Source organism: Sander vitreus, chromosome 9 (genome assembly GCF_031162955.1).
Source record: "Sander vitreus isolate 19-12246 chromosome 9, sanVit1, whole genome shotgun sequence".
Lineage (NCBI taxonomy): Eukaryota > Metazoa > Chordata > Actinopteri > Perciformes > Percidae > Sander > Sander vitreus.
In genome coordinates, this window is record NC_135863.1 from 32,554,995 (window position 1) to 32,576,184 (window position 21,190).

Here is a 21,190-nt window from a genome sequence, read left to right on the forward strand (position 1 = left end):
ATCCATAAAATAATAAACTTTTCTCATTACAAACAATAACAGAAGATGGAAATCATTTCAAAAACGTTGTAGCTATCTATGATTGTTTGATTGCTAACGTTAGCTCAAAACGCCATTCAAGTGACAGCCTTTGTTGTGTTTGATTGCTAACTCGTAGCCAGCAGTGAGCCAACTTCCTTATGTAGGTCCATTTTTATTGTATTGACATTACAGAAGTCTCTCGTTGGCAGGTTCTTGTCGGCTACTCGTCGCAAAGTGACGCATGCGCAACTCACTTCTGCACTCGACTCACATCGGGCAGTGACAAGGACTCTCTAAAAGAAGAGCTAAATCACTAAACTACATGAACAAACATAGAAACAAAACCTCACTAATTAGACCAACTTTTAAACCAACACGGCAGCCGTCACACCACTTTAAGCTTTCATCATCCCAGAGATCCACCAGGCTGTTATTAACATGTTCACAGACAAGCAGTTTGTGTTTAAACTCCCCTTTTGGACAGTGTGAATAGAGACATGACATGGGAGCTTGGCATTATTAATTTGATCATGTTATGCTCTGTGCAGAAGCAAGTCTTTGACACCAAACGTACGCCCTAATGCTGGGTTCGGTGTTGTAGTTAGCTGCAGAACTTTGGCAGCATGCACATCAGACCGGATGAAACATGAGAGCGTGATGTTACACAGCGCGGGTATGATCCACTGACTAATTGTGCTCTGGAAAGCACATGAGATTATGAAATGAATGAACAACGTAGTAATTAATGATGGTCTTTTATCATCTCCAGTGGGTGATATTTACGTGGTTATAAAAGTGAGGTATCAGTGTCTCCAATGTGAATTATGAGAAATCTTACAGTATATAAGATTTAATTACAGCCTAATCGACATCACAGCAGATGATGTGAGCAGTGCAGCAACTGATTGCTGCCAAACAACAGTTTAAATGAGTTAGACTAGTTTGCAGCACTTACTAATTATTTTTTAACTTAATTACACATAATAGATTAGATTAATAGATTCAATTAGATTTTACTATATGGTCTGCGTCATTCTTTTTATATCAATTTTACTGACGCATTCTTTTGGCTGATAATACTAACTTCTGTACCCTCATATTACTGTAATTCAAATTAATTCAATTTATTTATAGTATCAAATCATAACAGGAGCTATCTTAAGACACTTTACAGATAGAGTAGGTCTAGACCACACTATCATTTCCAAAGACCCAACAATTCCAGTAATTCCCCCAAGAGCGAGCATTTGGTGCAGAAACCTGGGACAGACCCAGACATTTGAAGCTGTGGTGGAGAGGAGGTCACTGAACAAACTGTTATCTATCATGGATAACCCCCCCCCCCCACACACACACACACACACACACACACACACACACACACACACACACTGGTCCAACAGAGGAGCACTTTCTCTAAGAGGCTCCGACAGCTTCGGTGTCGCACTGACTGCTACAAGAAATCATTCCTACCACAGGCAATACAACTTTTTAACACTTTATCACTGAGCGTTACATAAGACTCATACACATCACTTGCACAAATATAGGTTTTCCTTACATCTTTATATTATATATATCTTTATACATCTTTTTTATTATTTAGTACATTTTTATTCCCAACTTGTATATACGTTTGTACATTCTTTCCTTTGTATTTTTTTCATCTTTATTTTTTGAATATTTGTTCTTGTATTCTATCCTATTTTCTATTTATTATTTCTTGTATTTTCTGTATGTGTGTGGTGTGTCTGATATTTTGCTACAGTAGCACTGAAATTTCCCAATTTGGGATCAATAAAAGTCTGTCTATCTATCTCTCTCTCTATCTCTCTATCTCTCTATCTATCTATCTATTTGACCCAAGTGCTTAATCTGTGCTATTTTAGGTCTTGGGAGAGGGACAGCGTGTTCGTAGTAAATAATAATTTACCCAGCTTGGTTTCTCTCCCACACAATTGAGCCTCAGAGTCCATCGCCACATGGGAATTCCTAAAGAGCTTTAAATAACATATGTAACACAAAAAGGTTCAGAGCAGCTGGTGTACTTAACTAATCCCTCCAACATGTACAGTATAGCACACATAATAAACTGCGAAATGTAATTGACTGTGGTTGTTAAATGAGAGATTAGTGTGAACACAAGTGTGATACTAATGGTTTTACACGGTATATTTTCCGTGTCTTTAACCCTTCCTGTTGTTTGGACTTGAAGCAGAAATAACCTGAACTGACATACATGATTGATGTAATCTGTTGTGGATTGGAGCAAATCATTCTAACAGGTTAACTTGGGTCTGTTGTGAAGTTATTAGTTGGGTAGTTTGGGGGGTTTGGAGATGTAATAATGACAGGTTGTAGTTTTACATGGAGTTACGTGCTGGAACTATTTCTTTCTTAACCGGTGGAGACTCCAGGAAGTCACTATGCTCGTCCATTAAAGTTCCAGTTTCAGTGTGTAAATTGCACTCATTATCAGCAACTTTGACAACTGCCACCTTAAGGTGTCCAATGCTGTGAATGCTTGCACGTCATAACCACTATATATTATAGTAGTAGTTAGTAATAGTTCAGACTGATCTCATGAAGTGGTGTATGTATGACACGCCAATTCGTATGCCATTATTGGCGTGTTATCAAGACGCATACTCGCTTTTTAGCGTATGTATCAACGCCATTTGGCCTCCATTGACTTACATTACCTTGCAATTGCGTGTGAATTTACGCCGTAGCGAGTAGTATGAAAGGGCGAAAATCCGCATTGGGAGGTTGGTCGGGGGGGAGGATGGGTCAAACACAGGACTTTCACCCAGGAGACCGGGGATCAGGTCACGTTTCCTTCGTGTTCCGCGTGTCACGTTTCCTAAACTCAACCGTCACTTCCTTCTTCTAGTAAATCCAACCCCGTTGTTCTTTTCCTTAACCCAACCCGCGTGTCACATTTCCTACCACGTTTTCCTTCCAACCGTAGCTTTCTTCTCACGATAACACGCCACGTGGCGATAACATGCCAAGTGGTGTGTATGTGTATGCCTGCTGTATACAGCGTAGACATACACACGGATAGCTCAAAATGCGTACAGATAACACGCCACTTGGCTTAAGAAAGTGGGCGTGTTTACGCAAAGTCATGATGTGATGTTGAATAGTTTATAGTATAAACTACACTTTTTTTATTGAGATATTTATATGTGGTTGCATTGATCCTTGTTCGCTATCACATGCAGATATGACAGGTATAATCCTTAGATTTGACACACATAATACTGTCAGGAGAATGAGTATTGTGAGTATTATTTTTGCTTAGACTTACATATGTAAAGAGTTAGACGAACATTACATACAATTAAAGCCTACATTTCTTTAGACTTCTGATTGTGGTTAGTTGAAATGAACTGTTGTTACTGGTCCGTTTGATTTCCTCTATTTATTACAGGTTATTTCATTTATATCATCTCCCTTCACTCAGGCTACCTTGTAGGGGTGGGGGAAAAAATATTTACAAATGAAATAAATGTCAGACTGACTGACTGACATGTGATGTGCATTCTTCTTAGAGAACAATTAGTTTTTAGAAATGTCTCATGATATATCGTCTCTAGACGTTTGTTTTTGTTGAAGAAGGAAAAGAAAGTCGCAATACTCAATACTATCGAATCACAATACTTCTAGTATCGCAATAAATGAAAAAAGCAATACAAATCGAAACAGCACCCATGTATCGTGAAAGAATTGAATCGGGACAAAAGCGTATGGTCCCTGCCCTACTATTTTTGCAATGTGCACAGCACAGTGATGCTCATGACCCTGCTGTGATCATCTTATATTCTCCGTGCTGGGAGGAGGGCTCACTGTTCACTGTGATCTATCCTGGAGTGAGTGGTGCGATGCTGCCTTTGGCTTTCTGAGGGCGGGAGGAAACTGGAGCACAGCTCTGAGCCATAGGCAGAAATACTAGGCCTAACTAGGACATGACGAGAAACAGGGCTAGTGGCCGGGGCATCTCTCATGGAGGACTTCATGAAGGGATGGTGAAAAGTGTGTCAGCAAAACAGTGACTTAGTGGTGATTAGTTCTGACTTTTATTAGTTTGCTCCATGTAGGCCTGTAACAATTATTACATCATTATTTAATTGTCAATTGTTTTTTAAATAATCGCGATTTCTTTGTTTAACCGCAGTTAATTGCTAACATTAGCTAAGGTCTTAAAGGGTAACTACCGTTTTTTTCAACCCTATTTTCCTATGTTTTTGTGTCTAAGTGACTGATGGGAACAACAATCTTTTGACATTATATTTACCTTCACAAAAGTGCTTGTTTTGCCACTGACAGGTTCAGATTAATATTCTAAGTGTCTGACAACATTTTTCTTGTGAGCAGGGGCGGGGCTAGAAGGGGGGCACCGGGTGTGTGTGTGTGCTGTTGTGTTTTCCCACTGTCATGACTTATATCTTCAGCGGCGACAAACAGGAGGACTGATTTCTCACTAGTTGCTCTGTATTTGTATTGCAGGACACCAATGAAATTGTGGCTATTAAGAAATTCAAGGACAGTGAAGGTAAGTGGACAACAAGTCCTCATCGGAGAACAGAGAGTGATTCTGTGTGCCAAACAATTCATCATGTTTATTTCTGCTGGGATGCATTCCATCCTTATCACTACATGTCAGCCCTATGTGATCCTGGTTTTCCCTTCTGTTGTACGTCCATGCAGAAAATGAGGAAGTTAAAGAAACAACGCTGCGGGAGCTTAAGATGCTCCGCACCCTCAAGCAGGAAAATATTGTTGAGTTGAAAGAGGCCTTCCGCAGAAGAGGAAAGCTATATCTTGTCTTTGAGTATGTGGAGAAGGTAAGCTTCTCCTACAGACCCTTGCTCTATGATTTTTCTATTGTTAGCGTCACTTGTGTGTGGCAGTTATTTTGATTTATTTGGTTGTGTGTGTGTTTCACTTTTAGAACATGCTCGAGCTGCTTGAGGAGTTACCTAATGGTGTGCCGACTGACAAAGCGCGCAGCTACATCTACCAGTTAATCAGAGCAATTCACTGGTGCCATAAGCATGACATAGTTCACAGAGGTAAAAACTCTCTTTTTTTTAACAATGTCTTTTATTGATTTTCATTGCACACATAAGTAGTACATTACATTACCACTATTGTTATTCACCCCCCACCCCCGTCCTATCCCACAACAAAGTTTCTCTCTTAACATCTGTTCTACAATAAGTAAAAGTAAAATAAAGCAAATTATATGACAGTATCATATGTACAGAACAATGGTCCTTTAGCAAAATTATGATATGCATAAATACAAAAACAAATAGAAGTTGCACCTTTGCCATCACCCTCCAAAACATGACTCAGTCCTTTCCCCTTCTGGGGTTCACCACTTGTGTGAATTTTAGGTATCCTGTCCCGCATTTTCCCTCTGTAGAAGCTCCTCTATATCTCCTTTTTTAAATAACTTGGTTAAATGGATTTTATTTTTATACACCTCCAATTTGTTTTGTAATATATATGTTAATCTCTGGACATACATTGCACCATATTCTTGATCCAAGCACCAATTGTAGGTACCTCCATTTTATTCCAGTTCAGAGCTATAGTCCATTTCCCTGCAGTATAGCATAATCAATACATTTACATTCTTGGGGTTTCAGATTTAGATTATTTGGATACAGGTGCAGCAAATTCATCTTAGGGTCAATTGGAACGTTCACTGACAAGATGAACATAGTTTTTTTTTTATCACCTCCCTCAGGAATGTTTTAATTTAGTCACACTCCCAGACACCAGTGCATAAATGTTCCTTTAGCCTCATTGCATTTAAAACAAAGGTCTAAAAGCTCTTTTACTTTTTTCTTTACTTTATTAGGACACATAATGAAATGACCGAAAGGGAGACAGTTTCAGTGAGGCAGAGAAGAGACGTTTGTTGATCCAGGTCCAGAGTGCAGTATTTACGGCTGCACCATCACTGGGCACCATCTGTGCTTAAGTTTTTAAAGAAACAGCTTGAACCAATTCTGTACATCAGTGTAGTGGAACAGTGGCTTAATATGTTTTCTGATGTTGTAACCAACCACTCAATTGTTCACAAAATGCGAGCTTTTTGGTGAATCCGTGGCAGCAGAACAAGAAACCAGATGGCCCATGTGAGCTTTTGGCACACTGAATGCAACAGAGCAGGCATCCAAATGGCCTGTGGTATACTATACACATCTGACAGTGTTATCCAGGATTTGATGTATAAGTTATGGTTTTTACAATCTGTGAATTTTCACCGATAGAATTAGATTTCTTGAGTTCTTTGTTTTGTTTGCTGCGTTTTACAAAGACACTGTGAGAATTGAATATTGTCAAGGAGACAGATGAACATGTGGTGGCAGGAGTGATGATAGTGATGATGGAACGATGATGCCCCTCGCCAGCTTATTGTATGTGTTGCCTCACTCCCCATCTGTGTTCTTCCTTCTTAGACATAAAGCCAGAAAACCTTCTCATCAGCTCTGATGACGTCCTCAAGCTGTGTGACTTCGGTGAGCACCTCTATCAAACACTCACACTGTGAGTGCTGTAAGAAAGGTGGCCAAGCAGTCAAAGCTGTGATGTAAAAGCAGTATTTTCAACAGAGACTATATTTGGCTGGAACCAGTGCTTCAGGAAGGCAGCAGGCCGGCTTTATCCGGTTATTCTAAAGCTTTGTGTACAGCCTTCTCTCCTGGTTCTCAGGCTGCTGCTGTGCATTCTTCCCTCATCTCGATTGTTGAAACGTGTTGGAAAACAAGAGGCTAATCGTATGTTGATTCAATCTGGTAGCGCCACAACAAAACGAGGGGAAACGGAAACATTGCATAGCCAACATCATGAAGGCAATATGGAGTGAGAGACTGAAGACCTGCTGCTTGCTCTGTGTCAGCCAAAGGCATTGGGAGAACAGACATAGGCCAAACACACTCCGTTGTGAAAGTTTACATCTTATTGCACATTTATTTTCACTGTATGTTGTTTTGTACAAAAGGATTGCATCAGTGTATTTCAGATTTTCTTTCTCTTTCTGTTAAGCATTTATGAATACAGAAATGGCAAAGTGACAGAAAATGTTTCTGAACAGGTTTAGCTTTGCCTTTTCACTCTGAGCAGATTTATCATTCATGTTACTACTAGGTTTTACTAGTTGTAGCTTTTCTTTGGCATTTTTTAAAGGAAGAGTTTGAAATTTTGGGAAGTCTGCTTATTTGCTTTCTTGCTGAAAATTAGATAAGAAGAATGATACCACTCTCATGTCTGTATGCTAAATATGAAGCTACAGCGAGCCAGAAGATGGTTAGCTTAGCTAGCATATAGCAAATATTTAAAGCAATGGGAAACAGCTGAACCTGTCCAAATTCAAGAAATACACCTACCAGCACCTCTAAAGCTTAAAATTAATTAATTTAATTTAAGCTTTAATAATTAATTAAATTAATTATTTAATTAATTAAATTAACTCAAGATATAACATGTTAATTAATTAGCTTTAAATGTGTTTTTTGAACCTTTGTACAGAGCCAAGCTAGCTGTTTCCAGTTGTTTCCAGTCTTTATGCTAAGCTAAGCCAACTGTCCGCTGGCTCCAGCTTCATATTTAGCGTATAGACATATATATATATATATATATATATATATATACATATATATAATAAGGCTACATCCAGCAGCCAGTTAGCTTAGCTTAACACAAAGACTGGAAATGGGGTAACAGCTAGCTTGGCTCTATTCAGAGGTTACAAATCTGTCATGTATGTTAGAGCTGCTGATAGACTTTTATTTTTGATTAGCTTTGGACAGAGCTAGGCTAGCTTTCTTGTCTTTATGGTAGCTACAGCAAGCTAACTGGTCTCCTGGTATCAAGATTCTCAGTCAACTCTTGGAAATTAAAAAAGCAGATAAGCCTGTCTCCCCAAAATTTGAACTACTTCTGTTGAACTGTTAGATTATGACAGTTTTCTGTATTTGTAAATTTATAGTCATGGTTCAGGATTCTGAAAATGTATTCAGATCTTTGCCCATAATTTTAGTTAAAAGTTAAATCTTTATGGCGTGTTAAACAATATCCAGCATTAATATGACTACTTTTGCCAGTATTATGTGTCACAAGAGAGCTCATCATCTCTCCTATATTAGTGCAGCTTTTCCCTAACTCAACTACTTTATAACTTCTCTGTATCATAATTAGCGTCCAGAGATATGCCCGGCTAAAATCCTTTTTAGGTGTCTCAGCATGTAGAGCATATCATAAAGCTCCTCATTATACTATATTGCTTCCTCTGTGTTCTCTTTCCAGGCTTTGCACGTAATCTCTCTGAGGGGACTGATGCCAATTACACTGAGTATGTGGCCACTAGATGGTACCGATCTCCAGAGCTCCTACTTGGGTAGGTCCGCTATTTTTTTATAGCGTTGTCCAGGATCTGAGTCCTTACACTGACATACCCTTTTAGTAGCTATTCTTATGCCTGACCTTCCATCACCAACCCCTTAAATCTGTGGTCCCAGGGCTCCTTACGGGAAAGCAGTGGACATGTGGTCAGTGGGCTGCATCTTAGGAGAGCTGAGTGACGGGCAGCCTCTGTTCCCGGGAGAAAGTGAGATCGACCAGCTCTTTACCATCCAGAAAGTGTTGGGACCCCTGCCACCAGAACAGATGAAGCTCTTCTATAACAATCCTCGCTTCCATGGGCTGCGGGTAATGCCAGGCCGCTCTTCACTCTCTTAACCCCAACCCTCACTACGGTTCACTCTGCCGACCCACCCCCTCCACGTAGCTCCTTTTCATCCATCGCTCTCGACTTGTTCTTCTCTCTGGTTTGCTGTCTCTTTCTGCCTCCGTTTTTTCTTCTTCTTCTTCCCTTATTTATTTTCTATCTCTGCACTCTCTGCTTGTTTTGTTTTTTTCTCTCTCCTGGCTGAGTTAGCTGTGCCGTGACTGATTGGATCACAATGACTCATCGTGTATCATGTATCCTGTGTGCTCTGTGAAGGGAGGCCGTGATAAGTCTTCCGTGGCAGGCTGGTGGTACAACAGACCTGGGTCATCCTTTCCTTTCCCTCTCTGCCCACACCTCAGGATATAATTATTAGTTTGCAAACTGCCCCTCTGTAAATACCTGACAGTGAATACCCACTAATGAGGACCCTGCTTGATAATGCTGCATTTTTTTAATTTGGGACACTTGTGGGTGTAAAAATTGGTTAATGGGTGTAGGAATATTTGGTGGTATGGAGCCTTCCAGCTCTCAAATATGTGTAAGTTGTTTTTCTACAGTGAAATGTGCTCTCCAGTAAGACTGGCACCAGTGATGTTGGACAGTGATGTTTGTTGACTAAACATCTAGCGCCTACTATTGTTAGCACTCACTCAAAGAAAAGAAAAACTCTATTCTCCTCAATATTTCTATGCCTGCTGTCATTTAAATAAGTAGAGCGTCACCCTGCTAGCAAGCTTCACTGATCGGTGGACATTCACTTATTTAGCCACTCTCTGACATTCAAATTATCTTAATACCAGCAGAGAAGACCAAGAGAAAGGAGAACGAAGAACCCATTCAAACTGTTTTTATTAAAATAATAATGCATCAGACCAGCAAGAAACCACATGGACGTTTTGAAGGTTCTTTTTTATCACGTTAGCCACCTACTTGCAGCTTGGAAATGTGTGATGTAAAAAAGAACGGCTTCCGGACATTTCTTTGGCAAACAGCAGATTCACAATAGAATGTGGAAGAAAGCACGTGCAACAGGGCTCTTGTGAGTCAGCGAACAGTGGTAGCAAAATGTAATTTCAGGAGAAGCAGCGTCTGCAGGGTAACATTTATAAGGACAAAGTGGTTATCAAATATTTCACAAGTGCATAGTTATACTTACATGATGTTTCATGCTAATTTAGATACGATTAGATACATTTTGTTATGTCCCAGAGGGGTAATTAGTTTGGTTGCCCATGCACAGTGACAAAAAAAAGAAAAGATACAAGTCAGACAGGTCTCTGCAGTCCATTAGACATGCATACTGCCACAACAGTAGTGACACTAACATGCAAAGTATGTATTGCAGGCATTAGTATTACATTGAGACTGATTAATAACCAGTTAAAAACTCCTTGTAGCTGCTTTAAGTTCACTTCAATGAAAACAAGCTGGTTACACATACTGTACTCCTCTACACACGAAGCACAGGGGGCTGATATTGCTTTCTACAAAGTAGTGACTAGTTCATCATTTATCACTTGGGCATTTGTTGTGGCTACATTTTTTTTGCTGTATTGATATCCACTTTATCGTTTCTTGTTTTAGTTCCCTGCTGTGAACCACCCCCAAACCTTGGAGCGCAGATACCTGGGAATCATCGGCGGAGCCCTGCTGGACCTGCTGAAGGTAGGGATCACAGCTCTGGCAAAGCTGCTCTACTGCATTGATGTTTTTAGTTCTGCCTTTTGTCAGTTTCAGTTTATTCCTACTCACATGCTATCGTTCTAGATTCTCTAAAAACCCACATTTTTCACCAACTACATATCTGATAATTGCATCATAATCACTGTGTTTACTTCGTGACTGCATGATGCCTCTTCACTCCATCAGCATCTCTCAGCTCATATCCTGGTTCCAGCACTGCTGTTATTGCTGTGCCTGCACTGTAAACAGGGGCTCCATGTCAAGAATGTGGGCTGTGCTTGTGCTTTTGCGCTTTTCCCAGCAGATAATGACTCACTGCTAACATCATGTCATCTCAGGACTGACTTCGGCAAGGGCAAGCATCTCTCTCATCACTTATCGGGCTTCCTTGATTTGAGTTTAGATATTGATTTGACAAAATATGTTAATGCTAATTTCTAATGCAAAGCTGTATGACTTGCACAGAGTAATTGTAACAGAGTCTTTTTAGTTCTGTTGTCCTGAGAAAGAGAGAAAAGTAACTGCCACTATAAATTGTAGTTTCACAAACTCAGAGTTCATAAACTGTCCTCAGGTCACAGGTTTTATTATGCCTCAACGCGGGCTGCAGCCGTGGCCGGAACCACATCGCCAATTTTTTTTTAAATTTTAATAAAGAATTTGCTTCAAAGTTTTTACTACATATATTATATGAGTCTGGACAGACATGGATGTAAACTGCAACTTGGCTGGTTGGCGGGGGCATACACCCACAAGGCAGTAATTTTTTGAAAATTTTTTGAGTGCATTTATACAGGATTCAGCTTTAATTACTCTATGGAGACGGGTTATCAAACATATTTGTTTGAGGAAGACAAAAGCAAATGTCACAAATCATATTTCCCATAATTGTTTGACTTGTTTGGTGAATGCGAGACACAATTAAATGTAGCAGCAGCCTGATTTTTATGATAATGGCGATGACTCATGATAGCATCACCGTTTGTTTGTGAAGTGTGGATGCTCGGGGTGTCTCCAAGACTCACGGCTCCCTCTGTGTGTTTGTGCGTTAGAACCTGCTATTGCTGAACCCGACAGAGCGCTTTCTCACAGAGCAGAGCCTGAACCACCACGCCTTCCAGACCCTGCGGCTGGTGGAGCGGCCCGGCCCACCCACACCTACACCTGTACGCTCCTCCAAGAGAAAACCTCATCATGGAGACAACACCACCCCCAGCAGGTCAGCAGTGAGCACTATGGCTAGTTTAAGCTTGTCAATGTCTCCCTGTTATTCAATCAATCAATCAATCAATCAATCAACATGTATTGATATAGCACTTTACAGTAACCAAAAGGTATCCAAAGTGCTTCACATCAGAAACCAAGACTAAAACACACATCATATAACATATCATACAATAAAAAGAATGACACATAGAAACAATAAAATCAGAAAAGGTTACATATAAATAGGAGAGGGAAATTGTCACACACTACTATGTATTAAAAGCCTTTCTAAACATAAGTTTTGAGTTTAGACCTAAAAAGCGCTACTCTGTAGTCGTCCGAATTTCAGGGGGTAACTTGTTCCAGAGTCTCGGGGCAGCGACTGCAAAAGTCTGATCACCCCACCGTTTGTACATTCAGATGGAGAAGTTAAAGCGTTTTGTCTTATGCAAATGTGACCGGTTGTTTTCAGTCAACAAACCCTGAAGGACCATTATCTGCATTATCTAAAGCAGTCATGACATGGCAGAATGTATTTCCCTTTGTTAGATGATTCAGACTTTTTCTGTTTGGTTCGGTGTTATTCTGCCATAAAACAACCTATAAATAACACACTTTTCGTTCACCAAAAAAACAAACAATCAATCCAACATGAGACACACAGAAACACAAAATGAAACAAAGTAAAACAAACTATATGAGTTTAAATATCTTATTTATATAGTGGTCCTGGCCTGCCACATCCTGGTAACGAGTGCTGTGTCCCTGCTACATTAATTACAGTAGATACAGTATTACTCATTATACAAATTGAAATTGTTTACTAAAATACAGTCACCCATCCCTGCTCTTTCCATTTCATTAAATAAAAGGTTTTTACACCTGTTTTTAAAAATTAGTAATTAGATCTCACGTCATCTGGTAAACTGTTTCAAATTTTAGCTCCCACACATTGAAATGATTTAGATCCTAAAGAGCTGTGTCTATCAATTTTGACTATGCCTAGGATTACACCTATGCTGGTCTCTAGTGCACTCAAACACCTGTAAATAGCCTGGTGCCTGGCCACTTAGGCATTTATAAACATGACCTGCTGCTAGATACTGAATCCCGTAAGCAATGTAGCCATTTCCTATACTTAATTTGGTTCTTTCATTGGAATCAATGGTATGATGTACAGTATCATCTTACTGTACAATTTATAAGCGGTACTGTTGTTGCTTAGAAAGACAATAGTAATATAAATTACATGCATAGTCAGATCTTGATTGTATCACTGCCAACATAACATTTTCTTGTTACTAACATAAAGAAAACTTTTTTTCTATTTAAAAAATGTAGGGATGCACTAGACTTATTTTACTCTATTGCAGGGGACATTAAGAAATCTGGTTTGAGCAAGTTTAGTATTTACTATTTGGGGCAAAAGATGTATTGAGAGTCTATTGTCCACTAGTCATGTACTTAATTTCAACATTTTTAACTCACTAACCATGCTGAATCGTCAGCATACAGAAAGAGCTCACAATCAACTGCAGATTTAATATCATTTACATATAGTATAGTAGAGAAGTAGTAGTAGTAGTGGACCTAAGGTGTATCCCTGTGGAACCCCACATGGGCCTACTCCTGGATCTGATAAGGTGCCATTAATATACTAACTGAATATGAATACCTATCACAACAAATAGCTTCCAATTGAATTAAATGTAAAGTTTCATGAACAGTATGTTGATGTAGGTCCTTTCTCTCTGCTCTTGCTCAGGAGCCATGGGGGAAAGAGCTCAGGAAGCCACCGCTCCAGCAGCAGAGAGTGCTCTAGCTTGCCCCGGCACGAAGACCCCCACCCCAGCAACGACGGCTTTCTCAACGGCAACATGCCTGCAGCGATCAACCTAAGTCCCACCCTGCATCCCAAGAACTACCAGCCGCAGATCTTCAACCACTCCACGTCGTGCACCGTGGACCTGGCCAGCAGCAACCTGCCTCATCTGCTCAGCCCTGGCGAAGTCAAGAGCAAGGGCGACTTCGACATGAACCTGGGGTCCAAGGTGTCCGACGGCCCCGGAGCCAAGTACCTCAAATCCAATTTCCGCTCACAGCAGAACCGCCATTCTTTTGTTGAGGGGAAGACCAACACGCTTCAATCAGGGGAGAAACACAGTCGACACAGCTACATGGAGTCCCACAGCTCCACGCCCTCCTCCTCCAAGTTTGCTTACCTTAACTTGTCCAAAAGTTATGGCACACTTAGCGATGCCAAGTCAGTGGGGAACTTAAATGATGTGCATCTTTATGCCGATGAGCCTACATCTCGCTATTTTCCCACGAGCTGCCTCGACCTCACAGCCCCAAGCAGCCCCGCAGCACGCCGAGCGGACAGACTGGGACCCGGCACAGCTGGTAGAGGAAGCATGCGCGCAGAAAGAGAGAGCAACACCCTGGACTCGTCCTGCAGGCGCTCCTCCACCCGCCACAAGGCTTCAGAGGAGGCCAAGTCGCCAGATGCCCTAGACCCTGGGGAAAGTGGCGTCGAAAGGAGCCATGCTCACTCTCTGTCCGCCCCACACGACCCTCTGCCTTACGGTCAGGGATACACCAGCCCTTTCTCCTCCCAGCAGCGGCCGCACCGCCACTCCATGTATGTACGGAGGGACCATCAGAGGACACACGGGGCAGAGGAGGGGCTGGTGGTGGGGCAGGGCATGCCCACAAGAGCCAGCAGCCTCCAGCTCCTGTCTCCGCAGCTGCAGCACCGCACGCTGCCTCGCCACTCTGGGGGCACATCCAGAGAGGAAGACATAAGCAGGGTCAGTCATCAGCCCACATCCAACCTCTCCAACCTTAAGGAAAGCCTAACCCTACATGATCTGATCCTATCAAATGCCTACACCAGGTTGTGTTGGATAACTCTGCCTCTCAGTCTCAGTTTCTACAACAATGCAGCCAGGATTTATTCTGTTGACGTCTGAAAATATCTGTGTTTAGGTTTTTCAGCCAGATCTTGTTAGACAGTTTCCCAGGTTTGTAGGAATGGCAGGATAAACATAACTGCAGCTTCAACCTCTGGACATTGCAGGTGTTAAGAGTGTGCTTTTCTTGTTTTGATATACAGTGAATCGTGTTAACTGTATATTTATATATACTGTATATACACATATAGTATATATTGTGTGCGCAGTGTATTTGTATGTGTGGTGCTGCAACGCTGAGCTCACTTCATGCTTCATCATGTCTCCATTAACAGAGCGAACAGGCACCCACTGAGGTCACCCACGGCAGACCCCCAATAAGGGACTCCACAAGGGACAACACAGCATCTTTTCACACACAGCGGCAAAAAAGCGAGGTCCGACATTCTGCCTGCACCCACCATTCCCCACCCACATCCAGTCTTCCGAGAGTGCGATTGTGGGTGGATACTGCTGTCATGAACTTCTCTCTCTCTCTCTCTCTCTCTCTCTCTCTCTCTCTCTCTCTCTCTCTCTCTCTCTCTCTGTCTCTGCGCATCAGATGCCTCTTCATTTTCTGTGTGCGCTTTGCTTCCTTTTAATGTGACTACTTATGATTGCACAGTCAAGCTTGTCATCCAAGCCCATTTCAGTTTGATTCTGAATACATTTATAGCCTCTACAGATGTTTTTTTTTATTATAATGACCACTTGTAAATCAATACGCCTCCTCTTTTTTTCTCTCAGGTAAATAAAAATATCAGCTCAGATAGAGAGGCATGCAAAGCAGTTGGCCTTTTGTTTTTCTGTGACTGGATCTTCTGTTGTGACTCAGGTTGGCTTATACCATGACCAGCAAACAGAAGATGGGGGCTCTTCTAAAGAGAACCGCAACATCTACAGTGAATCCATGCCTAGGAGGGTGGGCAGCTTCTACAGAGGTTGGTTGAGTCAGTCTGGCCGTGTCTTTCTTTCACTACACTGCGGAGACCAAAATGTCAATACAGATTTAAGCATCAGACACTTACAGCACACAGTGTCTTTTTCAATACTAAGACAAAGGAACACCACCGTATCAAATTCTACTCAGTGGTTTTGATGAACGGGAGTTGATGCTCTATTGTTGTCTATAATTTCAGTTCTTAGCTGCAGATTACAAAAAAAACACCACAGTCCTCCGCTACACTCACTGTCTTCTTTTATTCATGTCAACATTAAACATTTAATTTAGTTTTATTTTAATTTAAATATATACTGTGCATTATCTGCCACAGTTTGCTTTGCAATAGTTGGGATAGATTGAAAAAATAGAAACCGAATTTGTTTATTTTACTTTGAATGAACTTTTTTTGTTGTTTGTTGAACAGTCCCTTCTCCCCGGCCAGACAACTCCTTCCACGATAGCAGGGGTCAGAGCCGGGGCTCTGGCCTGTCCGGAGACGGCAGCAATTTGACGAACCACTCCAAACGTCAGCCGGCATTTGACCCCTGGTAATGATCTCTCCTGACTACAATTACAACAGAACGTAGTTTTTTTTGTGTAAAAAAGAATATCTCCTTGACAGCAACACAACTTTGTTCATGCTCTGGGAAACAATTTTATGGCGGATTAAATCTCACACTGGTGGTCTCATTTGGAGTTGAAACAATGTTGTTACATTTTTAGTTGGTACATCACGCTCAGTGGCCTTTTTTTTTTTTTTCAGGACTGGCCCAGATACTGTAGTACTGAACCCCTCTGAGCCATCCAAAGAAAAGGAGAAGCAGGGTTTCTTCAGAGCAATAAAGAAGAAAAAGAAAAAATCTCAAATGGTAACTTGTGTGTCGAGTACTTCTGCGGATGTAAGCCACATCTGGATGCACTATTCCATGCATATGTTCTGCGATGTCAATACCTTGTTTGTGAAGCTGTCTGTCTACATACTATATCTCCTCCTATGCTTTTCAAATGGTTAATGCTTTGGCCTTATTACAGACATATATACAAGCATTTCTTCTTGTTGTCATGTGCATCATGTGCCACCAGTCATGTGCCTCTATATTACAGATGCAAGTCCCTGAGGGAAGGCCTCCTGTCATCAAGAAATGTCTTTTCCCTCTGTTTAGCCCAAAGAATAACATAAAGCATAGTTCCTCTGTGCGAGTCCTCCCTGTAGTGTCCTCTCCCATGGTACATGCTGTTTTACACTCTCCTACTCACCTCATAACTCCATCTGACATTGCATGCATTAACAACAATAATTCAGACTGGTTCAGTGATTCAATTTAAGTTTATTTTCAGTGGTTTTCTTTGATCATTTTATGAGTTTATGGTGAAACTTCATTCACTAATAAGGAGTTGTCAACACAAACCAGTCAGATCCATCTGTGTGGGTACAGTATAAGTACAACTCTTATCAGTAATTGAAAATTAGGCAATAAAGTGCCTGTTTTGAATGTTCACATTATTGATATTTGATCATTTCGTAAAAGTCCTTACTTTTGGAATTTTGAATTTAATGAAACACAGGGCTGTTCACAAGTCTTTTTTTTCCCAGTTAAATGAATGGATCTGGCTGGTCGTTTTTGTGTTCAGTCCATGTGATTGTAATGAGTGGCCACTGATTTCAGACACAGCCCTAACAGCATGTCTCTGGTTATGAGCTGAGGATGATTGGGAGCACTCTCACTTTGGTTAGGCTCATGAGATTTGAGGAGTCTGTGTGCCTGGTTACACTCACATACAGTGGTGGAATGTAACTAAGTACGTTTACTCAAGTACTGTAAGTAAAGTACAAATTTGAAGTACTTGTACTTTACTTGAGTCTTTTTTTTTCATGCCACTTTCTACTTCTACTCCGCTACATTTCAGAGAGAAATATTGTACTTTTTACTCCACTACATTCATCTGTTACAGCTTTAGTTACTAGTTACTTTACACATTAAGATTTTTGCACACAAAACACATGTAGTTTATAAAGTACGATGTTTTATTATAAATTAAACTACTCAACAGTATACAGGCCTACAAGTCCAGCTGACATGATTAGACCATTAATCACTAAGTTGAGTGACAGAACTGTTTGGATCGTTTCCAGTTTCTAAAATGTGAGGATTTTTCTGCATTGAGTACTTTTACTTACTTTTACTTTACTTAGGTAAAGGATATGAATATGTCTTCCACCACTGCTCACTTGAAGCTTTGTTTCTTACCAACATCACACAGGCGCATTTGATCAACTTCTCTGCTTCTCTCAAAGTGAATTTTAACCGGGCCATGACTTGATTATTATTATGCAGCATAGATCAGGAGGGAGGAGGAACCAAAAGATTTGATAAATATAAAAGCGAGCACATTTTGACTTATTAAGCCGACTGCCAGTGGCAGTAATAGTTCAGCATGAAACGGGTGTTTAATACTCTTTCTTCCCCTCACATTTCTATTTATATGTGACAGTCTGTTCAGATGCTGACAGGGGGTTAGTGCTGATGACAGAGCACAAATAAATGCAATCTGGCCAGAAGGAATCAGGCAGTCAGACTCCCGAGTTGGTGGAAAATAGTGTTTGCTGCATAAAGAGTAGATCATTTAAAAATACTAAGGCTTCAGGTATGGTATGGTATGGTATACATGTAAATATCTTCAATCACCCAAAAAAACGTTATCAATCATTAACAATAGGAGGCGTCTCTTCTCTTCCTCTGATCAGTGAATGCTTAGGGTTGCTGGCACCAGATGCATGTTTTTTTTTTTTTTATATGACTTCACTGCACTTGAGACCAAACAAGGCCTATTACCAAAAATAACCAAAAATAACTTCAGACTTATGTCCATGGTATGTTAACACGTGTAAAGGATAACATGACACAAACAAATATGTTTTTCTTTGCTCATTTTTAAGGTTTTAATAGCACATGCTGTGTGTCTCTTGTTGTCCTTTACATTGTGTGGACCCACCATGGTCAAATTGTTAGTTTAGAAATGAAACGATATTTACACCCAATGTGTCAAAGGTTCCAAGTGAAGGGGTGGATACAGTCATCCAGAAGTCCTCCAGGTCCTCCGGTCACCAGAGCAGCCGCCACAGGACCCGCGACAAGAGCAGAGACCGGGACCAAGACCGAGACAGGGATAAGGACTGGCCGCCTGAGAAACTCTCTGATTCACACTCTCCGGTAAGTCTCAGAGAAAAAAATAAAAGTGTTTTCTTGTTTTGAAATGTTTTTTTGTTTTTTGTTTTAAATATGCCGGCCATGTGAAATGTGCCATGTCCCTTTTCAGAGTCAGCCACTGAAGTCTCTGCGCAAACTCCTGCACCTTTCATCCTCGTCCTCCAACCAGACTGCACAGTCTGATATGCGCTACCAGCAGCTGCCTAACCCAGCCTCTGCTCAAGGTGGTTTCACAGAAAGCCGTGGTCACTCAGGGGTCAGTACGCCCCAGCTGAAGAGCCGACAGACAGCCTACCCGCTGCCCGGACAGCTGGAATCTGGCTGGCACACATCAGCCCTGGGTCGCCCGGATGGAAACCCCTACCCGGAGCAAATGAGCATCAAGGGAGGCCAGAATGGCCACGGCTTCGGACGCCCCTCCAGGTCTCGTATGCCAAACCTCAATGACCTGAAAGAGACGGCTCTGTGATCTCCCATCACCCTACAGCGCTCAGATCCACTTCAGACTCCTCCGTTTCCCCTCTGTTGCTCCTACACGTTCCTTGCGTAACAATACACCTGCTGACTGCTGCACACACACACACACACACACACACACACACACACACACACACACACACACACACACACAGATACCAAACCTTCAGTTTGAAACACTGCTTGTCTCCATTTTTTTTTAAAGCTTCCATGTTTGATAGACTTTATATTATTACTTCTGTAATTCTGATTATAATTTATATTATAAAGTAAATATATTACAAATTAAAAAAAAATATATATATATATATATATATATATATATATATATATATATATAAATGGATAGATGAAATGTAGATTTTAAGTGTAAGTATTTTTGTTTCTATTCAATATAGAAATATAGTTACTGCGTAGTATTTCCTTAAGACTATTTAAGGCATTCTAAACAAATAAAGTTTTATCAGTTGTTACAATGGAAATTGGTAATGTCAGTAACTTTACAGTGTGTTCATCTCACCCAGGATTGTAACTCTTCTTCCAAGCCGTCTTGCTTTTGAATGTGTCTGTCATACTGGTTACAGATGCTCAAATGTGCAACTTCAAGTCAAAGCAGTCTTGACATTGAAAATATAGCTGCAATGCAATTTTTTCTGAGTTGGCACTGACAATCTTTAAAGCTTAGGTTTACTTAGGTTTTTATGTCTTTTGTAAAGCAGCCATTTTAGACACTATGGTGCCATAAACTGACAAAAACCCTAACCTACAACGCCCTCTGTAGGAGATAATGAAGCACTGCATCTACTGTTTTCTGACCATGAACTAACATTTAATCATGTTAGTTCATTCATCATTTTCATATATCTTTTGAACAATATGTTATACAATAAAAACTATGGTTGCACCTAAATCATTACAAATAGAACACATAATAACTGTTCCTTGTACAGACTATACTGACGATCCTTTTGGTAGTAATGTAATCTAAAATGATTTACTGAAATGTTTATTTATGTAAATGTGTTGAAGCACCCTTATGGATGAATTATACAGTAGTTCAAATCTTGATACTTTGCCCTGCAAACTTCAAGGATCAAGTTAAAGGATAAAGTTGATAATGAAGGATGTGATTCACTCTAATAATTTCCCTCACTACCAGGATGCAATTGTTGCCCATTTCTTTCTGAAAGATTTTACATAAGCAACGTCCAAGTGGTTCTACTTGTTTGTTTCTATCTGTTAAATACATGTATAAATACATCCAAAATATTATATAAAGTTTAACTGCTGTGAAAATGTGATTTATACAACATTTTTCCAAGTTTTATTCCCCTAATCATTGTTAGAAAGTAATTTTTACAGCAGCTAGAGGAACACAAAAGCCATTCTGGGTGTACAAGTGCAGTGGTTCCCAACCCAGACAAACTCAAATACACCATCAACACCACCAGGCCATCATGTTCCAAATGTGTTCCTATATATATTATTACAGTATTTTTTTCACATTTAATTGACAATGTTAACAATTGTTTTGCTTCTACCTGGAGTGGCAGAAGCTGGGCGTTTCAACCAGTTATCTATTTCTTTAGTTTAAGCCAACTATTTCAACTGTTTATCCATTACTTTTAGCTAACTATTTCAAACATGTCTGTTACTTTTAGCTAACTCAAATGTTTATTCATTACTTTAGCTAACTATTTTAAACTATTTATCCATTACTTTTGAATTATTATTTTAACCATGTATTCATTAGCCTACTTTTAGCTAACTATTTAAAACATCTATCCATTTCTAACTTACTAACTACAAGCTAGCTCAACTGTTTATTCATTACTTCTGGCTAACTATTTCAACTGTTAGTCAATCATTAACTGTTCATTCACTGCTATTTCAATCATTTTGCCACTACTTTTAGCCATGCTTTTAGCTAACTAGTTTAACTGTATCCATT

At 40.3% G+C, this 21,190-nt stretch overlaps 1 protein-coding gene across 2 annotated transcripts in view; it reads left to right on the forward strand.

Moving 5' to 3' along the window:
- Positions 1-19,513, forward strand: part of LOC144523858 (cyclin-dependent kinase-like 5) — a 40,097-nt gene extending 20,584 nt beyond the window's left edge. For both annotated transcript variants that reach the window (XM_078259789.1, XM_078259790.1), the window contains exons 4-19: positions 4,534-4,579; positions 4,735-4,871; positions 4,979-5,099; positions 6,501-6,560; positions 8,347-8,437; positions 8,559-8,748; positions 10,355-10,435; positions 11,506-11,672; positions 13,425-14,469; positions 14,907-15,008; positions 15,446-15,551; positions 15,978-16,101; positions 16,317-16,422; positions 16,658-16,780; positions 18,604-18,765; positions 18,872-19,513. In XM_078259789.1, coding sequence (XP_078115915.1) covers positions 4,534-4,579; positions 4,735-4,871; positions 4,979-5,099; positions 6,501-6,560; positions 8,347-8,437; positions 8,559-8,748; positions 10,355-10,435; positions 11,506-11,672; positions 13,425-14,469; positions 14,907-15,008; positions 15,446-15,551; positions 15,978-16,101; positions 16,317-16,422; positions 16,658-16,780; positions 18,604-18,765; positions 18,872-19,231 — 3,021 coding nt within the window. In that variant the 3' untranslated portion in view covers positions 19,232-19,513. The remainder of the gene's footprint in view (positions 1-4,533; positions 4,580-4,734; positions 4,872-4,978; positions 5,100-6,500; positions 6,561-8,346; positions 8,438-8,558; positions 8,749-10,354; positions 10,436-11,505; positions 11,673-13,424; positions 14,470-14,906; positions 15,009-15,445; positions 15,552-15,977; positions 16,102-16,316; positions 16,423-16,657; positions 16,781-18,603; positions 18,766-18,871) is intronic.
- The last annotated feature ends 1,677 nt before the right edge of the window (positions 19,514-21,190 follow it).